This window comes from Rhineura floridana, chromosome 3 (genome assembly GCF_030035675.1).
Source record: "Rhineura floridana isolate rRhiFlo1 chromosome 3, rRhiFlo1.hap2, whole genome shotgun sequence".
Taxonomy (NCBI): domain Eukaryota; kingdom Metazoa; phylum Chordata; class Lepidosauria; order Squamata; family Rhineuridae; genus Rhineura; species Rhineura floridana.
Genome location: NC_084482.1, coordinates 5,946,161 through 5,966,738, shown reverse-complemented (window position 1 = coordinate 5,966,738; position 20,578 = coordinate 5,946,161). Strand labels below are relative to the sequence as shown.

At 43.3% G+C, this 20,578-nt stretch overlaps 1 protein-coding gene across 11 annotated transcripts in view; it reads left to right on the top strand.

Annotated features, from left to right (window-relative positions):
- The window catches only part of WNK3 (WNK lysine deficient protein kinase 3), a 164,091-nt gene that overhangs the window by 120,851 nt on the left and 22,662 nt on the right, over positions 1–20,578 (top strand). For all 11 annotated transcript variants that reach the window (XM_061614118.1, XM_061614117.1, XM_061614114.1 and 8 more), the window contains 2 exons: positions 18,501–19,336; positions 20,301–20,391. In XM_061614118.1, coding sequence (XP_061470102.1) covers positions 18,501–19,336; positions 20,301–20,391 — 927 coding nt within the window. The remainder of the gene's footprint in view (positions 1–18,500; positions 19,337–20,300; positions 20,392–20,578) is intronic.

Below are 20,578 nucleotides of genomic sequence, written 5' to 3'. Positions count from 1 at the left end.
GTGACCTGGAGTTGGGGTGAGCACTGAGATGGCCAAGTTTGCTGATGATCTCAAATTGTTCTGGGTGGTAAAAAAGGAGGAGGGCTGTGATGAGCTCCAAAAGAATCTTTCAGAACTGTGTGAACAGGCATTAAAATGGCAAATGGAATTCAATTTAACCAAGTGTAAAGTGATACATATTAGGGCAAATAATTCTAAATTCATATATATGCTAATGGGGTCTGAGCTGATGGTGACTGACCAGGAAAGAGATCTTGGAGGAATGGTAGTTAGCTCAATGAAGACATCGACCAAGCACGCAGCAGCTGTGAAAAAGGTGGATTCCATGTAAGCGATCATTATGAAAGGGATTGAAACTACAGCTGCCAATATAATAGCATATAAATCTATGGGGAGACTACATTTGGAATACTTTTATAGAGCTTTGGTTGCCTCACCTCAAAAAGGATATTGTACAGCTGGAAAAGGTTCTGAAAAGGGCAACCAAAATGATCAAGGGGTTGGAGCAACTCCCCTACAAGGAAAGGTTACAACATTTGGGGCTCTTCACTTTAGAAGAAGGGTGAGAAAAGCGATATGATAGGCATGAATAATGGGGAGAAAGTGGATAGAGGTTCTCTTATCATTCTAGAACCCAGAGTCACCCAATGAAGCTGAACGGTAGGATATTCAGAACAGACAAAAGAACATATTTCATACTAAACAGTGGAATTCACTGCCACTGGTAGTGATGGCCATCCACATGGACAGCTTTAAAAGTGGTTTAGACAAATTAATTGAGGATAAGGCTCTCAGTGGCTTCTAGTCACAATATATACAGTGCCTTGCAAAAGTAATCAAACCCTTGACCAATGCTCTCATATTACTGAATTACAAATGGTACATTGTAATTTCGTTCTGTATGATACTTTATTGTGAAACACTGAAGCTCAAAACCAATTATTGTAAGGTGACATTGGTTTTATGTTGGGAAATGTTTGTAAGAATCATAAAAAACTGAATCATGTTGCTTGCACTGCATGTACTATGTCCAGTATCCAAGTCAGTATGTCACTGAATACCAGTTTCTGGGGAACACAAGAAGGAGAGTACTATTATCATTATTATTAACTTTATTTATACCCCGCCGTTTTTCCAAACTGGAACTCACGGCGGCTTCCAGATAAAAACAGATACAATTAAAACCTACCAAAGTTAAAAGCATATAATACATAAATAAATAAATATAGACAGATATAATTAAAAAATGAACTCATTTAAAATAGCATTAAACTGTTTCTGATAATTAAAAACTATACTCATAAAATCAGAATAATTAAAAAATAAACAAGCAAGAACAATATAACCTCCTTTTGGGCCTATCCTTAGCCGCCTTCGGAATCAAAGCTTGCTGAAATAAAGCTTTTACCTGTCGACGAAAGGACTGCAGGGAAGAGGCCATTCTTATCTCCTTAGGGAGGGAATTCCAAAGCCTAGGGGCAGCCACCAAGAAGGCCCTATCTCGTATCCTCACTAGTTGTACTTGTGCGGATGAAGGTATTGAAAGAAGGGCCTCTCCTGAGGATCTCAGGGCCTGGGCAGGCACATAGAGGGTGATGCGGTCTGACAAATAGCCTGGACCCAAGCCGTGTAGGGCTTTATAGGTTAGCACCAGCACTTTGAATTGTGTCCGGAAACAAACCGGCAGCCAGTGGAGCTTTTTTAACAGGGGAGTTGTATGGTCCCTGTAATCAGCCCAGTTAACATTCCGGCTGCAGCACGTTGTACCAGCTGAAGTTTCTGAGCAGTCTTCAGAGGCAGCCCCACGTAGAGCGCATTACAGTAATCTAAACGGGATGTGACTAAGGCGTGTCACCGTGGCCAGATCGGGCAGTTGGCGCACTAATCTCAAATGTGCAAAAGCCCTCCTGGCCACTGCAGAAACCTAGGAATCCAAATTTAAAGCTGAGTCCAGGAGGACACCCAAACTGCGAACCTGTGTTTTCAGGGGGAGTATAACCCCATCCAGCACAGGCTGTATCCCTATTCCCTGATCTGCCTTATGACTGACCAGGAGCACCTCTGTCTTGTCTGGATTAAGCCTCAATTTGTTCACCCTCATCCAATCTACCACTGACGTCAGACACCAAGACAGCTTCCTTGGAAGAAGGTGGAAAGGATTAATAGAGTTGGGTGTCATCAGCATACTGGTGGCACCGAACTCCAAATGCCCAAACAACCTCTCCCAGCGGTTTCATGTAGATGTTAAATAACATAGGGGACAAAACTGAACCCTGAGGGACTCCACAGGCCAACGGCCAAGGAGTCGAACAGGAGTTCCCCAATACCACCTTCTGGGTTCGCCCCTCCAGGAATGACTGGAGCCACTGCAAAACAGTGCCCCCAAGTCCCATCCCAGCTAGGCGGTCCAGCAGGATACCATGGTCGATGGTATCGAAAGCCGCTGAGAGGTCCAGCAGAACCAACAGGGACACACTCCCCCTGTCCAGTTCTCTGTGTAGGTCATCCACCAAGGCGACCAAAGCCGTCTCCGTCCCATAGCCAGGCCTGAAACCAGATTGAAATGGATCTAGATACTCCATTTCATCCAGGAATCTCTGGAGCTGGGAGGCCACCACACACTCTATTACCTTACCCAAAAATGGAATATTTGACACTGGCCGGTAGTTATCCATGTTTAAGGGGTCCAGGGAGGATTTTTTCAATAAAGGTCTCACAACTGCCTCCTTTAGGCACCTTGGATTTCTGCGTTGTTGTAAGGAGGCGTTGACCACTCCTTTCACCCACTCAGCCAGTCCCTCTCTGGCCTTTTTTATAGGCCAGGAAGGGCAAGGGTCCAGCAGACATGTGGTGGCTCTCACCTCTCCAAGGATCCTGTCCACATCCTCAGGCTGCACAAATTGAAAGGAATCCATCAATATTGGACAGGCAGGCGCCAAAGTTACATCCCCTGAGACTGTATCAATCCTAGCGTCTAAGTCGGAGCGAATCTAAGCGACTTTACCCACAAAATGTCGTGCAAACTCTTGACAGCGGGTTGTTGAGTGGTGTATATTATCCTCTCGGTGGTCCAAATGTAAAAGACCCCTAACCACTCGAAACAGCTCCGCTGAACGACTCCCTGTAGATGCAATGGCAGCAGAGAAAAAAGATTTCTTTGCTGTCCGTACTGCCACGGAGTAGGCCTTCAAATAGGCTCTAGCCCGTGTTCGGTCATACTCACTCCGAGTCTTCCGCCAGCGTTGCTCTAGTCTCCAACTTATTTGCTTCATCACCGCCAGCTCCTTGGTGAACCAAGGGGCAGGTTTGGCTCCACTACGTGAGAGGAGACGCTCAGGAGCTATCGTGTCCACCGCCCTGGCCATTTCCTCATTCCAGAGGTCAACCAGGGCTTCGACAGGATCGCCTGCCAAGGTGGCAGGAAAATCCCCAAGAGTTCTCAGGAACCTATCTGGGTCCATCAGGCTCCTGCGGCGGACCATCCTAATTGGTCCCCCACCCTTGCAGAGGTTCTGAGTCCCAGTGAGTCTAAACCCAACCAGGTAGTGATCTGTCCATGACAAAGGAGCCAAAAAAAGATCCTCCACACCAAGATCACCATCATTCTTCTCCACACAGAAAACAAGATCCAAAGTGTGACCAGCAGCATGAGTGGGGCCAGTTACTACTTGGGACAGACCCATGGTTGTCATGGAGGCCATGAAGTCCTGAGCCACTCCTGACAGGGAGACCTCGGCATGGATGTTGAAGTCCCCCAGCACCACAAGCTGCAGAGACTCCAACAACAACCCCGAGACCACCCCGGTTAGCTCAGGAAGGGAGACTGTTGAGCATCAGGGTGAGCGGTACACCAACAGAATCCCTATTCTGTCCTGGCCGCTCAGCTTCAAATACACACACTCGAATCCAGAACACTGCGGGACAGGGCACCTGGTCAGGGAGATGGTATCTCGGTAGATCACTGCGAATCCTCCTCCCCGCCCCCCACGTCTCGCCTGCTGCTGCACCGAGAAACCTGATGGGCAGAGCTGAGAGAGATTAACCCCCCAGCTTCATCCAACCAGGTCTCAGTAGTACAGGCCAGGTCGGCATGCTCATCCAGGATCAAGTCCTGAATGGCCGTTGTTTTACCATTCACCGACCTGGCATTCATGAGCAGCAATTTCAACCCAGGGGGACTGACACCGTGGCTATCCAGGTTATTTGAGTGGGGAGACAGCTTAGGGGCAGCCAACGTCCTGTTGCATATCCCTCTCACCCGATAACATCGCTGTCCCCCCACACAGTATCTCTCTCTGCCCTCTATGGTACTAATGGGAGCCACCTGGATCCCCCTCCATGACCTACTATGAGGGGAGCACATCCTGCCGTTATAAGAAAACCGAAAGCCTTGAAATCGGTCATCTTTGGACCAAGGCTCTGGAAAAGGGGTACTGTCTTGAACCTTTCTAAGGGCAGGGTCAAGGTCAGAAATTTTGTTTTCCCAGCAGGCAGCATTTCCAGACTGCACAGTTGTTTGATCAGGCCTCCCGAGAAAATTCATTCAAAAAGAATAGGAGGGGGAGCTAGCTGGACTTGTACTTTCCGAATTTGCCCTCTCATAAGAGAGAGCATTTGAGTCACAGAGCTCTCCTACAGAATGCCCATAATTCCCTCCGCATTGGGGGACATATCTTCCTCTATTAGCTCGATCACTTCCATGCTTAGACTCCATCTGCTCACATTAGAAGAGATCCATTCAGGAGCTTTATTTAGGGATTCCTTCGTTGTAAAACAAGAATCACACGTCCCATGTTCTTCTGTCTCTAGTTTTCTCATCTCTACCCAAGACAGTGAAGGTTTACTTATAAGGGGGTTATTGTTGCCAGGGGGAGGTGTCCCTCTGGGTATCTGCAACAGGATTAATTTCCACTAGAAGCGAGGAGATCTCAGACATCGGAGCCTTCAGAGGAAGGGCCTTGGAGGATGAGGGGAGGTTTTCTGAGTAAACAATTGATATCTCCTTCTGGTGCCTGTCACTTCCTCGATGTAGGGTTAATAAGTGATCTTTCAGGGTCTCCAACTTTATTATTATATCCTCCTGTGCCTCAGATGACAGCTCCCCGAATAATTGAATCAGCCAACACTCTTCACTATCAAAGGTGGTTGTTTCATTAGGGAGGGAATGAGCATGTGATACATCTCCCTTATCGACCATCTTCTGATGTGAAGAAGCACCTTGCACCTTGTGCTGTCGTAAGGGTTTTTTGGCACTATTAAAAATTAGATGGTTCAAACCCCTACAAGATTCATTCCCCATGCTACTGGCCATGAGATAGAATCATAGAGTTGGAAGGGGCCTTGTAGGCCATCGAGTCCAACCCCCTGCTCACAGCAGGAAATCCACAGTTAGAGCATCTCCCGCAGATAGCTGTCCAGCCTCTGCTTGAAGACATCCAGCGAAGGGGATCCCACCACCTCCCTAGGCAGTTGGTTCCATTGCCGAACTGCCCTTACTGTCAAGAAGTTCCTTCTAATGTCCAATCTGAATCTACACTCCTGCAACTTAAAACCATTAGACCTAGTCCTATCCTCTGGGGCAGCAGAGAACAGATCTGTACCTTCCTCTATGTGACAGCCCTTCAGGTACTTAAACAGTGCAATCATGTCACCCCTCAACCTTCTCTTCACCAGACTGAACATGCCAAGTTCCTTCAACCTTTCCTCATAAGACTTGTTCTCCATACCGGCTATCATCCTCGTCGCCCTCTTCTGAACCCGCTCTAACTTGTCTATATCTTTCTTAAAATGAGGCGCCCAGAACTGAACGCAGTATTCCAGATGAGGCCTGACTAATGCAGAATATAGTGGGACTATTACTTCCCTCGACCTGGAAACTATAGCTCTGTTTCTGCAGCCCAAAACCGTGTTTGCCTTTTTTGCCGCAGCATCACACTGCTGGGTCATGTTCAACTTGCGATCCACTACAATTCCAAGGTCCTTCTCACACGCACTACTGCTAAGCCGGGTATTTCCCATCCTGTACCCGTGCATTTTGTTTTTGTGGCCTAAATGCAGAATCCTGCATTTGTCTTTATTGAATGTCATTTTATTAATTTCAGCCCAATTTTCTAGTCTATCCAGGTCCCTTTGGATTTTATTCCTGTCTTCCATTGTGTTAGCTATCCCTCCCAGTTTCGTATCATCCGCAAACTTCATAAGGCTTCCCTCCACCCCATCATCTAAGTCACTGATAAAAATGTTGAAGAGTATCGGCCCCAGGACAGAACCCTGTGGCACTCCACTCGAAACCTCCTTCCAGTCCGAAGCAGAGCCACCGACGACCACTCTTTGAGTATGGTTTTCTAACCAGTTGTGAATCCACCTGACAGTATTTCCATCTAGTCCGCATTTGACCAGTTTGCTAATCAAAAGGTCGTGGGGGACTTTGTCAAACGCTTTGCTGAAATCTAGATAGATGACATCTACAGCATTTCCACCATCTACTAAGCTAGTGACCCGATCAAAAAAAGAGATGAGATTAGTTTGACAGGATTTTTTCTTGACAAACCCATGCTGGCTCCTACTAATCACAGCATTGTCATCTAGATAGTTGCCAATGGACTCTTTTATTATCTGTTCTAATATCTTTCCCGATACTGAAGTCAGACTGACCGGCCTGTAATTCCCCGGATCTTCTTTTTTACCCTTTTTAAAGAGCGGGACGACGTTTGCCCGTCTCCAATCCTCCGGCACCTCTGCCGTTCTCCAGGATTTCTCAAAGATGATGGCAAGAGGTTCCGAGAGTACATCAGCAAGTTCCTTCAATACTCTGGGATGCAGTTCATCAGGCCCTGGAGATTTGAACTCATTTAGGTTAACTAGGTATTTCCTGACTATCTCCTTATCAATCTCGAACTGCAATCCCGACCCCTTACTGAGATTGCTACCGATGCAAGGTTGCACACTGTTCCCTTTTTGGGAGAAAACGGAGGCAAAATAGGCGTTGAGCAGTTCTGCCTTTTCCTTGTTATCTGTCAACATTTTGCCATCCTCATTGAGCAGCAGTCCCACCATTTCCTTGGTCTTTCTCTTGCTTCGAACATACCTGAAAACCCCCTTTTTGTTGTTCCTCGCTTCCCTCGCCAGCCTCAGCTCATTCTGGGTATTAGCTTTCCTTACGCTATTCCTGCAAGCCCGAGCCGCTCGTCAGTACTCTTCTACTCCTCCTCCATTCCCTGTCTTCACCCAGGATAGAGAATTGTTTCACTGTTCCTATCTTTGTGCTCCTCCCAAACAGTGCTCCTTTTCAAATTCTCTGTTCTTAAAAAAGAAAAAAAAAAGGCTTTTCTGTTTTTCCCTCCTTCCTTACGGCTCTTCAGACAGGTGGAATGCTAACAAAAAAGAAAATCAATACAGCCCATCAGACTAGTTAAGCAAGAAAAACCTTTAAAAAGACACTAGCGGTCAGTACACAGCCTCCACCGTGTACCTGTTCATGCTTCCTCCGAGCAGACCTAGTCAACAGGGCTTATTAGAATCCAGTAATGCTGGTGCCTTCTGCCATCTGGGGCCAAATTGTGCTCACAGTCCCCATATCACTAAGTCTGCCCTTGCCAATGACTGTTGCCGTCGAGGATGCTTGGACAAGCAGCAGCAGCAAAGTGTGCCCTTCATTTCATGTGAAGCAGGAAGAACTTGCAAGGAGCAGGGAAGGTTGCAAGATACTATTTCCACTCTGCAACACTTTTTGCCCCCCCCCCCCCGGAATCTGGAAAAGATAATACAGTAGTCGGAATTTGTTGTCCCCCCCAAAAGGAGAGGGCTGGAGGTATATATTGGACATGAAATACTTGAACAAGCATGTCATGTATCGCAAGTTCAGGATGGTCACTCAGCACCATCACAAGAGCAATTATCTTGCTCAGGTGTGGGAAACCTTTGGCCCTCCAGATCTTGCTAAACTCCCATCAGCCCCAGCAAGCATGGCCAATGGCTAGGGATGATGAGCTGTAGTTCCGCAATATTTGAAGGGCCAAAGTTTCCCCACACCTGATCTAGCTTCAGTTGACCTGACAGAGGTGCACCTCCATGTCCTCATTGCCCCCCAACATAGGCACTTCTTCAGATTTGCCTACAAACAGCACTAGTATGCAGCCATGTCCTTTGGTCTAGCTTCAGTCCCCAGAGTTTTCACAAATATAATCATATCAGCAGTAGCTGTCCTGGTTCCCAACCAGAGAAGCAGACTCAGAGACTGGATTTTTCATGAAGCTTTATTCCAGAATTCAGTACAACAACACAGCATCGGGCATCCTAGGCATGAATCAGGAAACAGAACAGGAGCAAACTAGGCATATCTCAGGATACAGAACAGGAATTGACTAGGCTTGTCTCAGGAACAGACTGGATATGTGGAAGCAACAGCATACTTTGTCAGGACAATCTTTTCATGTCAAGCTACTCTAAATATAAGAGAGTTGGGCAGGCACTCTATTGGCACTAGTTACCCTAGCATTTTCTAGCTTGCACTGTAAGATGGGAGCTCCTTTGGGGAGCAGAAAGAAATCAGTCTAATTGTAAATACCTTTTCTCCAGCCAGCATGACCTTGGTGAGATTGTTAGCTCTTCCTCTGAACTCACCTTGTCACTCTGGCCTGGCTGTATTTGCTCATTGGCTACATCTGGGCTACATGCTAGGGGATTTCTCCTCAGCTGCCAGAGATGGGGGTGGTGACCAGCAGCATTAACCTCACTAAACACAAAGCTGCCAGAGGGTTCTGGAAGTGTCTCACCCAGGATCTCCCCAGCTCTTCCCCAACATTTGCAATCCACTCTTCATCCTCCCAATCTTGTCAAAGGTTCTTCTTGGGGCTCATGGCAATAGCATATCTCTGCCTTCAGGGCATACATATACATCCTTACCTCAACAACCTTCTCCTCAGGTCTTCATCTCAAGACAAGGCTCAGCTAGATTACGCTAGCCTTCCTGCAGAATCACATCTTCCCAGTCAAACTGCAAAAAAAAGCCACTTGACCCCATCACTTAGAGGCAATGTTAGACATAGGGGAAGGGTTCATCTTCCTCTCTCAGGAGAGAACTCAGAACTTTTTTTACAGAGGTTGGGTTCCTATCTTGCCACACAAAAGAGCAGATTTTATTACTCTGGCCCACACCCTGGTGATAATATTTCATGCCTAAGGATCTGCCCCTGAACATGCCTCCATTACAGACCACTGCAATGTCTCCTCCTGCCTCACTAACTAGGAATAGCTCAGGCAAAGGCCAAATTGATTCCCTCTACATGTCATCCAGTTCTTCCAGTGGTGACTAAATTCAGGCAACCTTTCTTATGGCACCCCTGTTCAAGACCCTGAGGCAGGTAGTCACCACAGTCTCTCTGGATAGGGTGCCAATTGTCAGGGACAGGCAGTTCCAGTGTACATGGTTGCCATCTGAATCCATTCACAGCATCAATTGGCTTGAGCTCAAGGTGATCAACCTGGCCCTGTGCTCCTTCCTGCTCCTCTTTCACCAACAGAATGCGTTGATAAGAATGGACAACACCTCTGCTAAAACCCAGTTGAACATAACAGTAGGGGGACACCAGGTCACACTCCTTTCACCTAAAGGCAGAGTCTCTCCTGCTGTGGGCAGAGGACAATATTCTGTCAGTCTTAATCTAGCACACGAAAGGGACAGCCAGTACCATTGCCAACTTCCTGAGCTGCCAAACAGTGGATCTGAGGAGTGGAGCATAACCTGTCTCTGAGGAGACACTTTTGCTCACCCTTCCTGGATCTGTTTGCATCTCCAAAAAATGCCCAAACTCCACACTTCTTCATGAGGTACTTAGCAGATCAGGAAGATGAAATGGATGCACTACACTTGTCCTGACTGAAAGGACTTATTTATGCCTTTCTTCCTATTCTGCTCCTGTCCAAGCTTCTCTAGAAAATGAGGCTGGAGAAAGCCACACTTCTTCTAGTGGTTTCTCATTGGCCAAGGAGGCCATTGTTGTCAGATTTAGTTCAATTAGCAAAGACAAACTCTTGGTTCCTTCTGCAATCAGCAGTCTTCCAGCCCCTGGGCTCCTCCTGCACCTAAACCCCAGCTAGCTGCACCTAGCCGCCCAGAAACCTAATGGCAGGCCATCCTTAAGTTAGGTAGTGCATACTATGCTAGCCTCCAGGATGCCATCTACTCTCAGAATCTCTAAAACTACCTAGAAAGCCTTCATTCATTGGTGCAGTTGCAAAACCCGTAACCACAAGTCAGCAAGCATAAAACAGCTTCTGAGATCCCTACAGGATGGCCTTGGAAGAGCTTCAGGACTCTGGGAAACCACCCACACATTGACTGATTACTCCGTAGTACACAGGTTTTCTTCCTGAAGCCTACAAGCAGTCCTCATTTGTGCAAAGAAATACCACTGAGGTTGTTACCTAAAGGTAGCCTTTCTGGTGGTCATACCTTTAAGCCATGGAAGCACTGTCAGTAAAAAGTCACCTATGTGTCTTTCACATGAATAGAGTAATTCTGTGCACAGATTTAGCCACCATTCCAAAAATAAATTCAGCATCCTCCTGACCATAACTGATCTTATCCCTCTTTTGCCCCAAACCCCCTCACTCCCTGTCACAGGCTGGATGTTAGTAGAGCTTGAAAGAAGCATCTCAGACACACTCAATCCTTCCATCAAACAGACTCTCTATTTGTATTTTTTCACCCATACCAGGTCTCGGGGGGGGGGGGGAAGCATCATTCACCACAATAGCCAGATAGCTGAAAGCCTCCATAGCCTTGACCTATGAGGCTCAACAACTCCCCACATCACAAAATGTCATGGCCCACTCCACCATAGCAGCAGCAACAACAGCTGCGCTTTTCATCATCAGCTGCACATGGCATATAGGGATAGGGTTGCCATATTCCAGTTCCACAAATCCGGGCAGGTTAATTTGCATATTATGTAAAGTATTTGCATATTATGCAAATATCTGCATATTATGCAAAGTATCTGCATATTAATATTTGGATTGTCCAGTTGTTTTGTTTTTGTGCCTAGGAATTACCACCAAAAGCTGGGGAAAGATGTGAGAAATCTTTTTTTTAAAAGCAACATTTTCAGCCTTAAATGCCTAGACTCTAGTTTCCAACACTATGGAGTATTTATTGATTGATTAAGAGAATTTATATCCTGCCCTTCTGCTGTTAAAAACAGAGCTCAGCACAGCTTACAAATATAATAAAAACAATAAAAATACACAATCAATATAAAACCATAATAAAAACACAAAATAGCAACAAACATAAAGTAAGTCAGGGCAACAGTACGGTTAACCATATACGATATATTTCAAAGATGCGGTGGGTGGAGAAAAACAAGAAGCCTAATTGTTAGGAAAAGGAGTCTTTCACACCACATGCTCAGTTGTAAATACTGTTGCAGCAAGCTTTACAAGTTCCTCCAGTATTCCACTGGTGCAGGCACTCAGACATTCAAAGTATCTGCATGTTTCTTAGGTTTTATAAAAGCAGAGCTTTGCTTAACTCAAAATTCCTTCTCCCTTTGATCAACCACATCTACACAGGTTCCACCTCCATACTCAAAATGAAACTGGGCCTGGAACTGTGCAACAACCCCACACATACCTTGCTAATTAGATTACCAATGCCAGGATGTCTGTTTTATGGACTACTCTCCTGCTCCCCCCCCCCGGGCATCATAAAAGACCCAGTCCTGGGCTCAGAAACAAAATAAATATCTGGTCCTCTTCAAAGTATTGATAAGCCTCTTGTTTTAATTGAAATAATAATTATAAATTCTTGTTCTTATCACTAATGGGAGTTAATTATCTTGCATATGCTGCTGTTGCTTCTATGGCTGTAACAGAGTGAGGTTAAAGATAAGTGAAATGCAAATAAGAAAAAAACAACACAAAAGGCAGTAACACTTTCTTAAGTATAATACCATACCAACCACAACAAGATTCCTATGAGTAAGGCAGAAAACTAAGCATCTCACAACCAAAAATATGATAAATGAAGAAATATTTATATAAAAGCATGACTATCAAATATATTTATTATTTACACAAACTGTAAAGATATTTATAGTGCAATCCTAGGTTTATTTATTCAGAAGCAAGTCCCAGCGTATTCAGTGGGGCTTACTCAAACAGGGACAGAACTGCAACCTCAAGTGATAAGCAACTTCATTCACACAACCCAAAATTCCGAATCATGCCACTTTACGCTGTTTTGCAACTGTTTATACTTGTTTTTATGGTTATTGGATTTTAAATGGCTTTATTTCTTGTTGTGAGCTGCCTTGGTTTCCAACCCTACCTCACAGGGGTGTTGGAAAGACTCCATACACACACACGCACACACTGCAGATGTATAAATACATACAGCCCATATAATAGTTTATTGTGAAACCAGTTGGTCATTGCAGAAAAATCAGTATTAGTTTAAAAAAAAATCAGTATTACTTTCCTACAGAATAAAAACTGTAATACCTAAGTAAGCCCTGCCTACTTGCTTTAAGATAGGACTGGAGAAGGGGGCAGAAAGAGTTAGAACACAAACACAATTCTTTTTTACATTCACTCCAAAGTCCCATTGATTTTCAGCACATTCATAACCATGTCTACTCAAAAGTAAGTCCTATTGAATTCAATGGGATTTACTCTGGGCATATGGGATTAGCATTGCTCTTACAAAAAGCAAGCATTGGGAAGGTTTTCAAAACACTGCTCAAGATCTGACTCCTGCACACAAGAGGAAAAAAAACTGAAATGTATATACTTACCCAATTTATGAGATTTTCAGATAAACAGGGGGTGAAACCACCATTTTGTTTTCTAGACACTGCCTCAAATCAATGAAACTGAAACACAATCCCTGATTGGCTGCAATCCTGAACTGGCGCTGTTAAAGCTAGGAAGTGCATACAGTACTGTTTAAAGAAAGATTTAACAGTCGGGGGGGCTGCTGACGTTTTTATGCATATCTCGAGAACCGGACCACCTAGAAACTTAATTTTTTTTTTAATTAAAGCTGAGAATCCGGGCCACTTAAGGGGCTAGCCGGGGGCTGGGTGGCCTGCATAGAATCTGGGCAAAACCCGGCTAACCGGGCAATATGGCAACCCTATATAGGGAGCCACTTCCTACCTTTACCAGACAGTATACTGATTGGTATACAGAATCAGTATATATATATATGCTTTTCAGGGCAAGTGCCCTCACAAGGCAGTGTACAAAAACATTAATATAAAATAACAATTCAAAATCTACATTATACTCCTTTAAAAAATAGCAGTAAAACATCATTAAGATAAAAAATATATAGATTGAAATAAAATCCTCTTAAGAGTTCCTTTAAAATTCATTAATGAAAGGCTCCATACATACTTCATGGAGGAGAGTATTCCACAGATCAGATCAATTTTATATAGAGATAAGAAATAATGTGTGGTATAAAGTGTGCTTATAGTTGTGGTAGTGCGGATGACGCATTTGTCTTTTTTTTTAAATGGCAAAGTTTTATTGCACCAGGTAGAAGACCTTTTTATCACTCAGAGTTGTAGTGATGGAGAAATTTTCTCCTATGGGATCTTTTGCTGGGGGTCCTTGAAGTAATTTGAAGACACAGGCTTAAAGCAAAAAGGTAGGCCTTTATTCTTTACAAACATATGCAGGGTCAGCCTTCCAGAAAAGCTGGAGAGGACTGCACTGAGACACTGTGTGCAGGCTCTTTTTATACAGTTCAGTTACAGCATGTGACAGTAGTTCACCAATCCCACAAGTTCCTTCCCACATAACATCACAGTTCCTCCTTACTGCAATTGTTCCAAACCAATCAGAAAGCATTAGGCAATTCTACTCCTGATTCCAAGATCCTGTCCATCTTGTAAACATCACCATTGTCCTGCTATCTCTCAAGACAAATGCTCTTTCCTGGCCAGTTGAAACCAGTTACTACCATACAGTTACATTCTGCTATTGTGAATGTGCTTTCATGCATCCTTGTACTTTCGTTGTTCTGATCGGCCATGCTGACCCAGGTACACCTGGAGATATTTGAACAGGTTCCTCGAGTTAAGTTTGCCTCAACTTAGGGTGTTTGGGAATGTATGAGCACCCCCAGTTCTATTCCTTTGCCATAGGGGTTCTTATGTCCTTATACTTTTTCCAGAAATCCCATTCCTAATGTGAAAATATGCATAGCTATAGAGAGAGGATTGTAATTAAAGCACAGGGCTACATTTAAGGACCACATAGTCCATGAAAGGGACTGGGTGATTCTAAAACTGCCCCTCAGCCTCAGAGGAATAGAAAATAGAAAAGGCAAGCTACCTCAGAATACCTTTTTCATCATGAACACCCACTTATTCTATTTATCAGAAGTGAAATAGAAACCCCCATATTATTATAAAAATCAGTATTAAACCTTCATTTCAACTTTGATTATGTTGTAAAGTTTTTCCTCTAGATGGGGCTATTACTTTACAGCATATGAAACCAAGAATCACTAAAATTCAGTTTCTCAGGATTAAAATAATATAATTATCAATCATCCCTTCACAGGTTAAATGCTAGCTTGAGTTAAAACAATAGACCAATTAATATATGTCAGTCATGCACCGGCAGAGTTTTTTTGGCAAGGAAACAGAAGATCACCGTGACCATTGCCTGCTTTTGCTCACAGGTCTTATTGAGGCCCATAGATTTCTAGGGTTCTCTGTGAGCCTGGATCTCAGGGTCTTAACTAGGGTTGCCATATTGCCTGGTTAGCCGGGTTTTACCCGGATTCTATGCATGCCACCCGGCGCCCAGTTAGCCCTTTAGGTGGCCCAGATTCTCAGCTTTAATTTAAAAAAAAATTAAGTTTCTAGGTGGTCCGGTTCTCGAGATATACATAAAAACATCAGCCGCCCCCCGACTGTTAAATCTTTCTTTAAACAGTACTGTATAGCACTTCCTAGCTTTAACCCCGCCCATTCAGGATTGCAGCCAATCAGGGATTGTGTTTCAGTTTCATTGACCTTAGGCAGTGTCTAGAAAACAAAATGGTGGTTTCACCCGGTTTATCTGAAAATCTCATAAATTGGGTAAGTATATACATTTCAGTTTTTTTTCCTCTTGTGTGCAGGAGTCAGATCTTGGGCAGTGTTTTGAAAACTTTCCCAATGCTTGCTTTTTGTAAGAGCAATGCTAATCCCATATGCCCAGAGCAGAGCTTGGAAAAGTTACTTTTTTGAACTACAACTCCCATCAGCCCAATCCAGTGGCCATGCTGGTTGGGGCTGATGGGAGTTGTAGTTCAAAAAAGTAACTTTTCCAAGCTCTGGCCCAGAGTAAATCCCATTGAATTCAATAGGACTTACTTTTGAGTAGACATGGTTATGAATGTGCTCAAAATCAATGGGACTTTGGAGTGAATGTAAAAAAGAATTGTGTTTGTGCCCTCCAGTCCTATTTTAAAGCAAGTAGGCAGGGCTTACTTAGGTATTACAGTTTTTATTCTGTAGGAAAGTAATACTGATTTTTTTAAAACTAATACTGATTTTTCTGCAATGACCAACTGGTTTGACAATAAACTATTATATGGGCTGTATGTATTTGTACATCTGCAGTGTGTGCGTGTGCGTGTGCGTGTATGGAATCTTTCCAACACCCCTGTGAGGTAGGGTTGGAAACCAAGGCAGCTCACAACAAGAAATAAAGCCATTTAAAATCCAATAACCATAAAAACAAGTATAAACAGTTGCAAAACAGCGTAAAGTGGCATGATTCGGAATTTTGGGTTGTGTGAATGAAGTTGCTTATCACTTGAGGTTGTATTTCTGTCCCTGTTTGAGTAAGCCCCACTGAATACGCTGGGACTTGCTTCTGAATAAATAAACCTAGGATTGCACTATAAATATCTTTACAGTTTGTGTAAATAATAAATATATTTGATAGTCATGCTTTTATATAAATATTTCTTCATTTATCATATTTTTGGTTGTGAGATGCTTAGTTTTCTGCCTTACTCATAGGAATCTTGTTGTGGTTGGTATGGTATTACACTTAGGAAAGTGTTACTGCCTTTTGTGTTGTTTTTTTCTTATTTGCATTTCACTTATCTTTAACCTCACTCCGTTATGGCCATAGAAGCAACAGCAGCATATGCAAGATAATTAACTCCCATTAGTGATAAGAACAAGAATTTATAATTATTATTTCAATTAAAACAAGAGGCTTATCAATACTTTGAAGAGGACCAGATATTTATTTTGTTTCTGAGCCCAGGACTGGGTCTTTTATGATGCCCGGGGGCGGGGGAGCAGGAGAGTAGTCCATAAAACAGACATCCTGGCATTGGTAATCTAATTAGCAAGGTATGTGTGGGGTTGTTGCACAGTTCCAGGCCCAGTTTCATTTTGAGTATGGAGGTGGAACCTGTGTAGATGTGGTTGATCAAAGGGAGAAGGAATTTTGAGTTAAGCAAAGCTCTGCTTTTATAAAACCTAAGAAACATGCAGATACTTTGAATGTCTGAGTGCCTGCACCAGTGGAATACTGGAGGAACTTGTAAAGCTTGCTGCAACAGTATTTACAACTGAGCATGTGGTGTGAAAGACTCCTTTTCCTAACAATTAGGCTTCTTGTTTCTCTCCTCCCACCACATCTTTGAAATATATCGTATATGGTTAACCGTACTGTTGCCCTGACTTACTTTATGTTTGTTGCTATTTTGTGTTTTTATTATGGTTTTATATTGATTGTGTATTTTTATTGTTTTTATTATATTTGTAAGCTGTGCTGAGCTCTGTTTTTAACAGCAGAAGGGCAGGATATAAATTCTCTTAATCAATCAATAAATACTCCATAGTGTTGGAAACTAGAGTCTAGGCATTTAAGGCTGAAAATGTTGCTTTTAAAAAAAAGATTTCTCACATCTTTCCCCGGCTTTTGGTGGTAATTCCTAGGCACAAAAACAAAACAACTGGACAATCCAAATATTAATATGCAAATATTTGCATAATATGCAAATAATATGCAGATATTTGCATACTTTACATAATATGCAAATTAACCTGCCCGGATTTGTGGAACTGGAATATGGCAACCCTAGTCTTAACAGGCCTGCAGGCCTATGCTTAACTCCTTATGATTATAAAACATATACCTTCTTAATATCTATGATTATATATGTGTGGATATATAAAATTCCCCATTAGTAATTGCCATAGTTTGTGTGTGTGTTGCCTTGATTTATAATTTTATCTTGTGTTTATTTTTTCTGCTGTTTTTCACAATTTTATTGAATTGTTATTGTTATTTTAAATTATTTTTATGAAACGTATTGTGAGGGTTGCATAAAAAGTATTCAAAATAAATATATAAAATAAATATAGGGATTCTAGCTTCACAGTACTGATTGTCCCTATCTCATAGGATACACAGTGGAAAGAAGTTGCACTATCTTTAACCAAATATACATTGAAAAGAACAGAGTTAAGGTAAAACATATATTTGTAAATTATTTTAACATAGATTTTAAACTTTCCATACATTAACATGAACAGCATATATAAATATTAAGAAAGCCCTTTTTTATCCTATCTTTATATGTTTTTAGGAGCACTTATTTTTTAATTGGTAATAGCCTATAAGTGGGATAAAGAAGGGCTTTCTTTATATTTATTTATATATTTATATTGTTCGTTTTATTCTAGGGAAAATTAAAAATCTATGTTTATATAATTTACGATTGTATGTTTTACCCTAACCCTGTCTCGTAGAGCTCAAAGATCTCTCTGGGTTCTTTTTTTCTAGGACATCTTCTAGTCTAGTCTACTTCATACATTATGTGCTTTGTTTTCTGAGCTGCTTCAACAGCAACGGTGGGGAACCTTTTTCAGCTAGAGGGCCACATTCCCACTGGCTGCATGCCAGTTGTGGCTGGGGCCAGAGGCAAAAGGAGGGAAAGATGAGTAGCAAAAATGGGCAGAGCAACAGATGTGAATCTTACCTTTGTACAATAGGCTTCATTCTAGCCATGCAAAAGTCAAGAGATTTCTATGTCCACACAACCTCACACGCACATCCCTTCATCCAGGCAATCGAGAGGCATTATCACAATTCAAGGATATATTCCAACCAGGCAAAAGCACTCACGGAAGCCACCTGTGAGGGGTGTGGCCTGGGGAAAAGGGTGTGGCTTGGGGAGAGTCCCAAGGGCTGAATAGAAAGACCTGGAGGGTCACCGTTGGTCCTCTGGTCTAAGTTCCTCATCCCTGTTGTAAAGCCAGTAACCCTGATGGAATCAGGGCTTTTAAAGTCGTGTTCTGTCTTCCCAGTCATATGCTAATCTTGAAAACTGCCCCATCCTGAATTGCAAGTTTTAGAAGGGGCATAGATAGCAGTTCACATACATTCTGACCTTTAAAGGGCCATAATGTAACATACCTTTCCTGGAGTATTATTTATCAGCCTCAACAGTTCATCTCTTGTGTTTTCAGATCATATAAAGGAGAGTTCCAAAGAAGATAGCCCCCAGGATTGTCCACAGGCTGTGGAAAATGTTAGCACCCAGCACAGACCTATCCCTTCTTCCAGATCAAATGAGCTAAGTGACAGTGTGATATCTGAACCCCAAACATCAGAAGCGGTCCAGTCAGCAATTCCTCACCAAGTGGAAGGCAGCATGGATAAGCTGCTGTCTGCCACTGCTGGTGACAATGATGCTACTGCTTATGATTCTTCGACTTTGGTTGCAGAGACTCAGGCGGATGGAACTCACCTATCTTCATACACATCCCATCCAACATCTGGCATTGCTGAGCAAAGTATGCCCACTGAGGCCTTCATGTCCAGATCAACCACCTGTCACATTCTGGCCACTGAGGAAACAGATAACTCAGTGAACGCCGAACAGGCCAGTGGCTTGGCTCAGACACCAGGCCAAGAAAGCACTCCCTTCACATCCACTCTGGAGTCAGACAGTGAGGGCCCCCCTAAGATGGACTTTGTTGACAACAACATCAAAACTCTGGATGAGAAGCTGCGGACGCTTCTGTACCAGGAACACAGCTTGTCAGGCACTTCCCCTGAGAGCCAGAAAGACACACACAGTGCAGTGGAATCTCCATTCTCCTCGTCTGCTGAAGATATTCTTCCCTGCCCAGTACTTGAAGCACAAGACAATGAGTCCCTGAGAGAGACCCAGCAAAGCCCCACCAAGTTTTCAGATTCCCAGGCTATGCTCATCCCATCTGCAAGTCATCCTGACAGTTTGCCAGTGCTGAAGAGGGAGCCCAGTGCTATCACCTCTGCTCCTAGTGATCTCTGTATGCATGTGAGTACTGACAGGGAGATTGGCTGGGGTTGAAATCTTTTTGTCCTGCAACTGCAGAAATCCAGAGTTATTTCTGCAACTGCAGAAATCCAGAGTTATGGCTGGATGGCCATACAAATCCATCTCCTAGCCTAATGGGTGCTGACAAGTGAGAGGTTAGTTATCCTTCTCAGATAAATTATCCCCAACATTTTATCCTTTCCAGTTCACTATTTTATTAAACTAGGGTTCTTGACTAAGAACTGGTAATTGTCAATGCTAGGAGATGCACAGAGTGGGAAGTAGACAATCTTTTTTAGAACAATAGGTTGTCTAAATTGATGTGGAACTTTACTAGGCCCTACTTGGGCTAACAATTGGAAGTGTCTTATCTAGAGAAAGATATTGTATAATTGTTGAACAATTGCATATAATCTCTTAACATGTCCTTGATTATTTTAATTTGACAAATGGATCGTTTAAAGCAGCCTTTCCCAACCAGTGTGCCTCCAGATGTTGTTGGACCACAACTCCCATCAGCCTCAGCCAGCATTGCCAATGGTCAGGAAAGATGGGAGTTGTGGTCCAACAACATCTGGAGGCACACTGGTTGAGAAAGGCTGATTTAAAGAATAGGCACTTAATTGAGCTTGGAAATTTTAATGTATAACATTAAACATGAAGGCAGTCTTTTAAACAGGGATAGCCAACATGGTGCCCTCTAGATGCTGTGGACTCCAACTCTTACCAGCCCCAGCAAGCATGACCATTGGTCCGGATGATGGGAGTTGGTAGTCTACTGGGAGTTGGTAGTCTACTGGGAGGAAGGGCAGGATATAAATCTAATAAATAAATAACATGTTGGCTACCCCTGCTCTAAAATATCCAAGATTCAAATTGTGTAGTGTAACACTTCCCCCACCTCCCACTTCATTCAAGTATCACCTGTTTTCTGTCCTCTTCCCCACCCTCTTCTTTTGTTCAGGAGATGTCCCCAGAGGCTTCATTTCCTGAGAACGCTGTGGCCTGTTCTGCTTCAGCATCAAGTGGTGGAGCTGTGCACCTGCACGCAGGAGGTGGATATTTTGGCCTAAGCTTTACTTGCCCTAGTCTCAAAAACCCTATTAGCAAGAAATCCTGGACTCGCAAATTAAAAAGCTGGGCATACAGGCTACGGCAGACCAGCTTTTTCAAGAGATCAAAAGTCCGGCAAGGTAGTGTGCTTACAGTCAGGGATCTAGACTAGGTAACATCTGTTTTGAT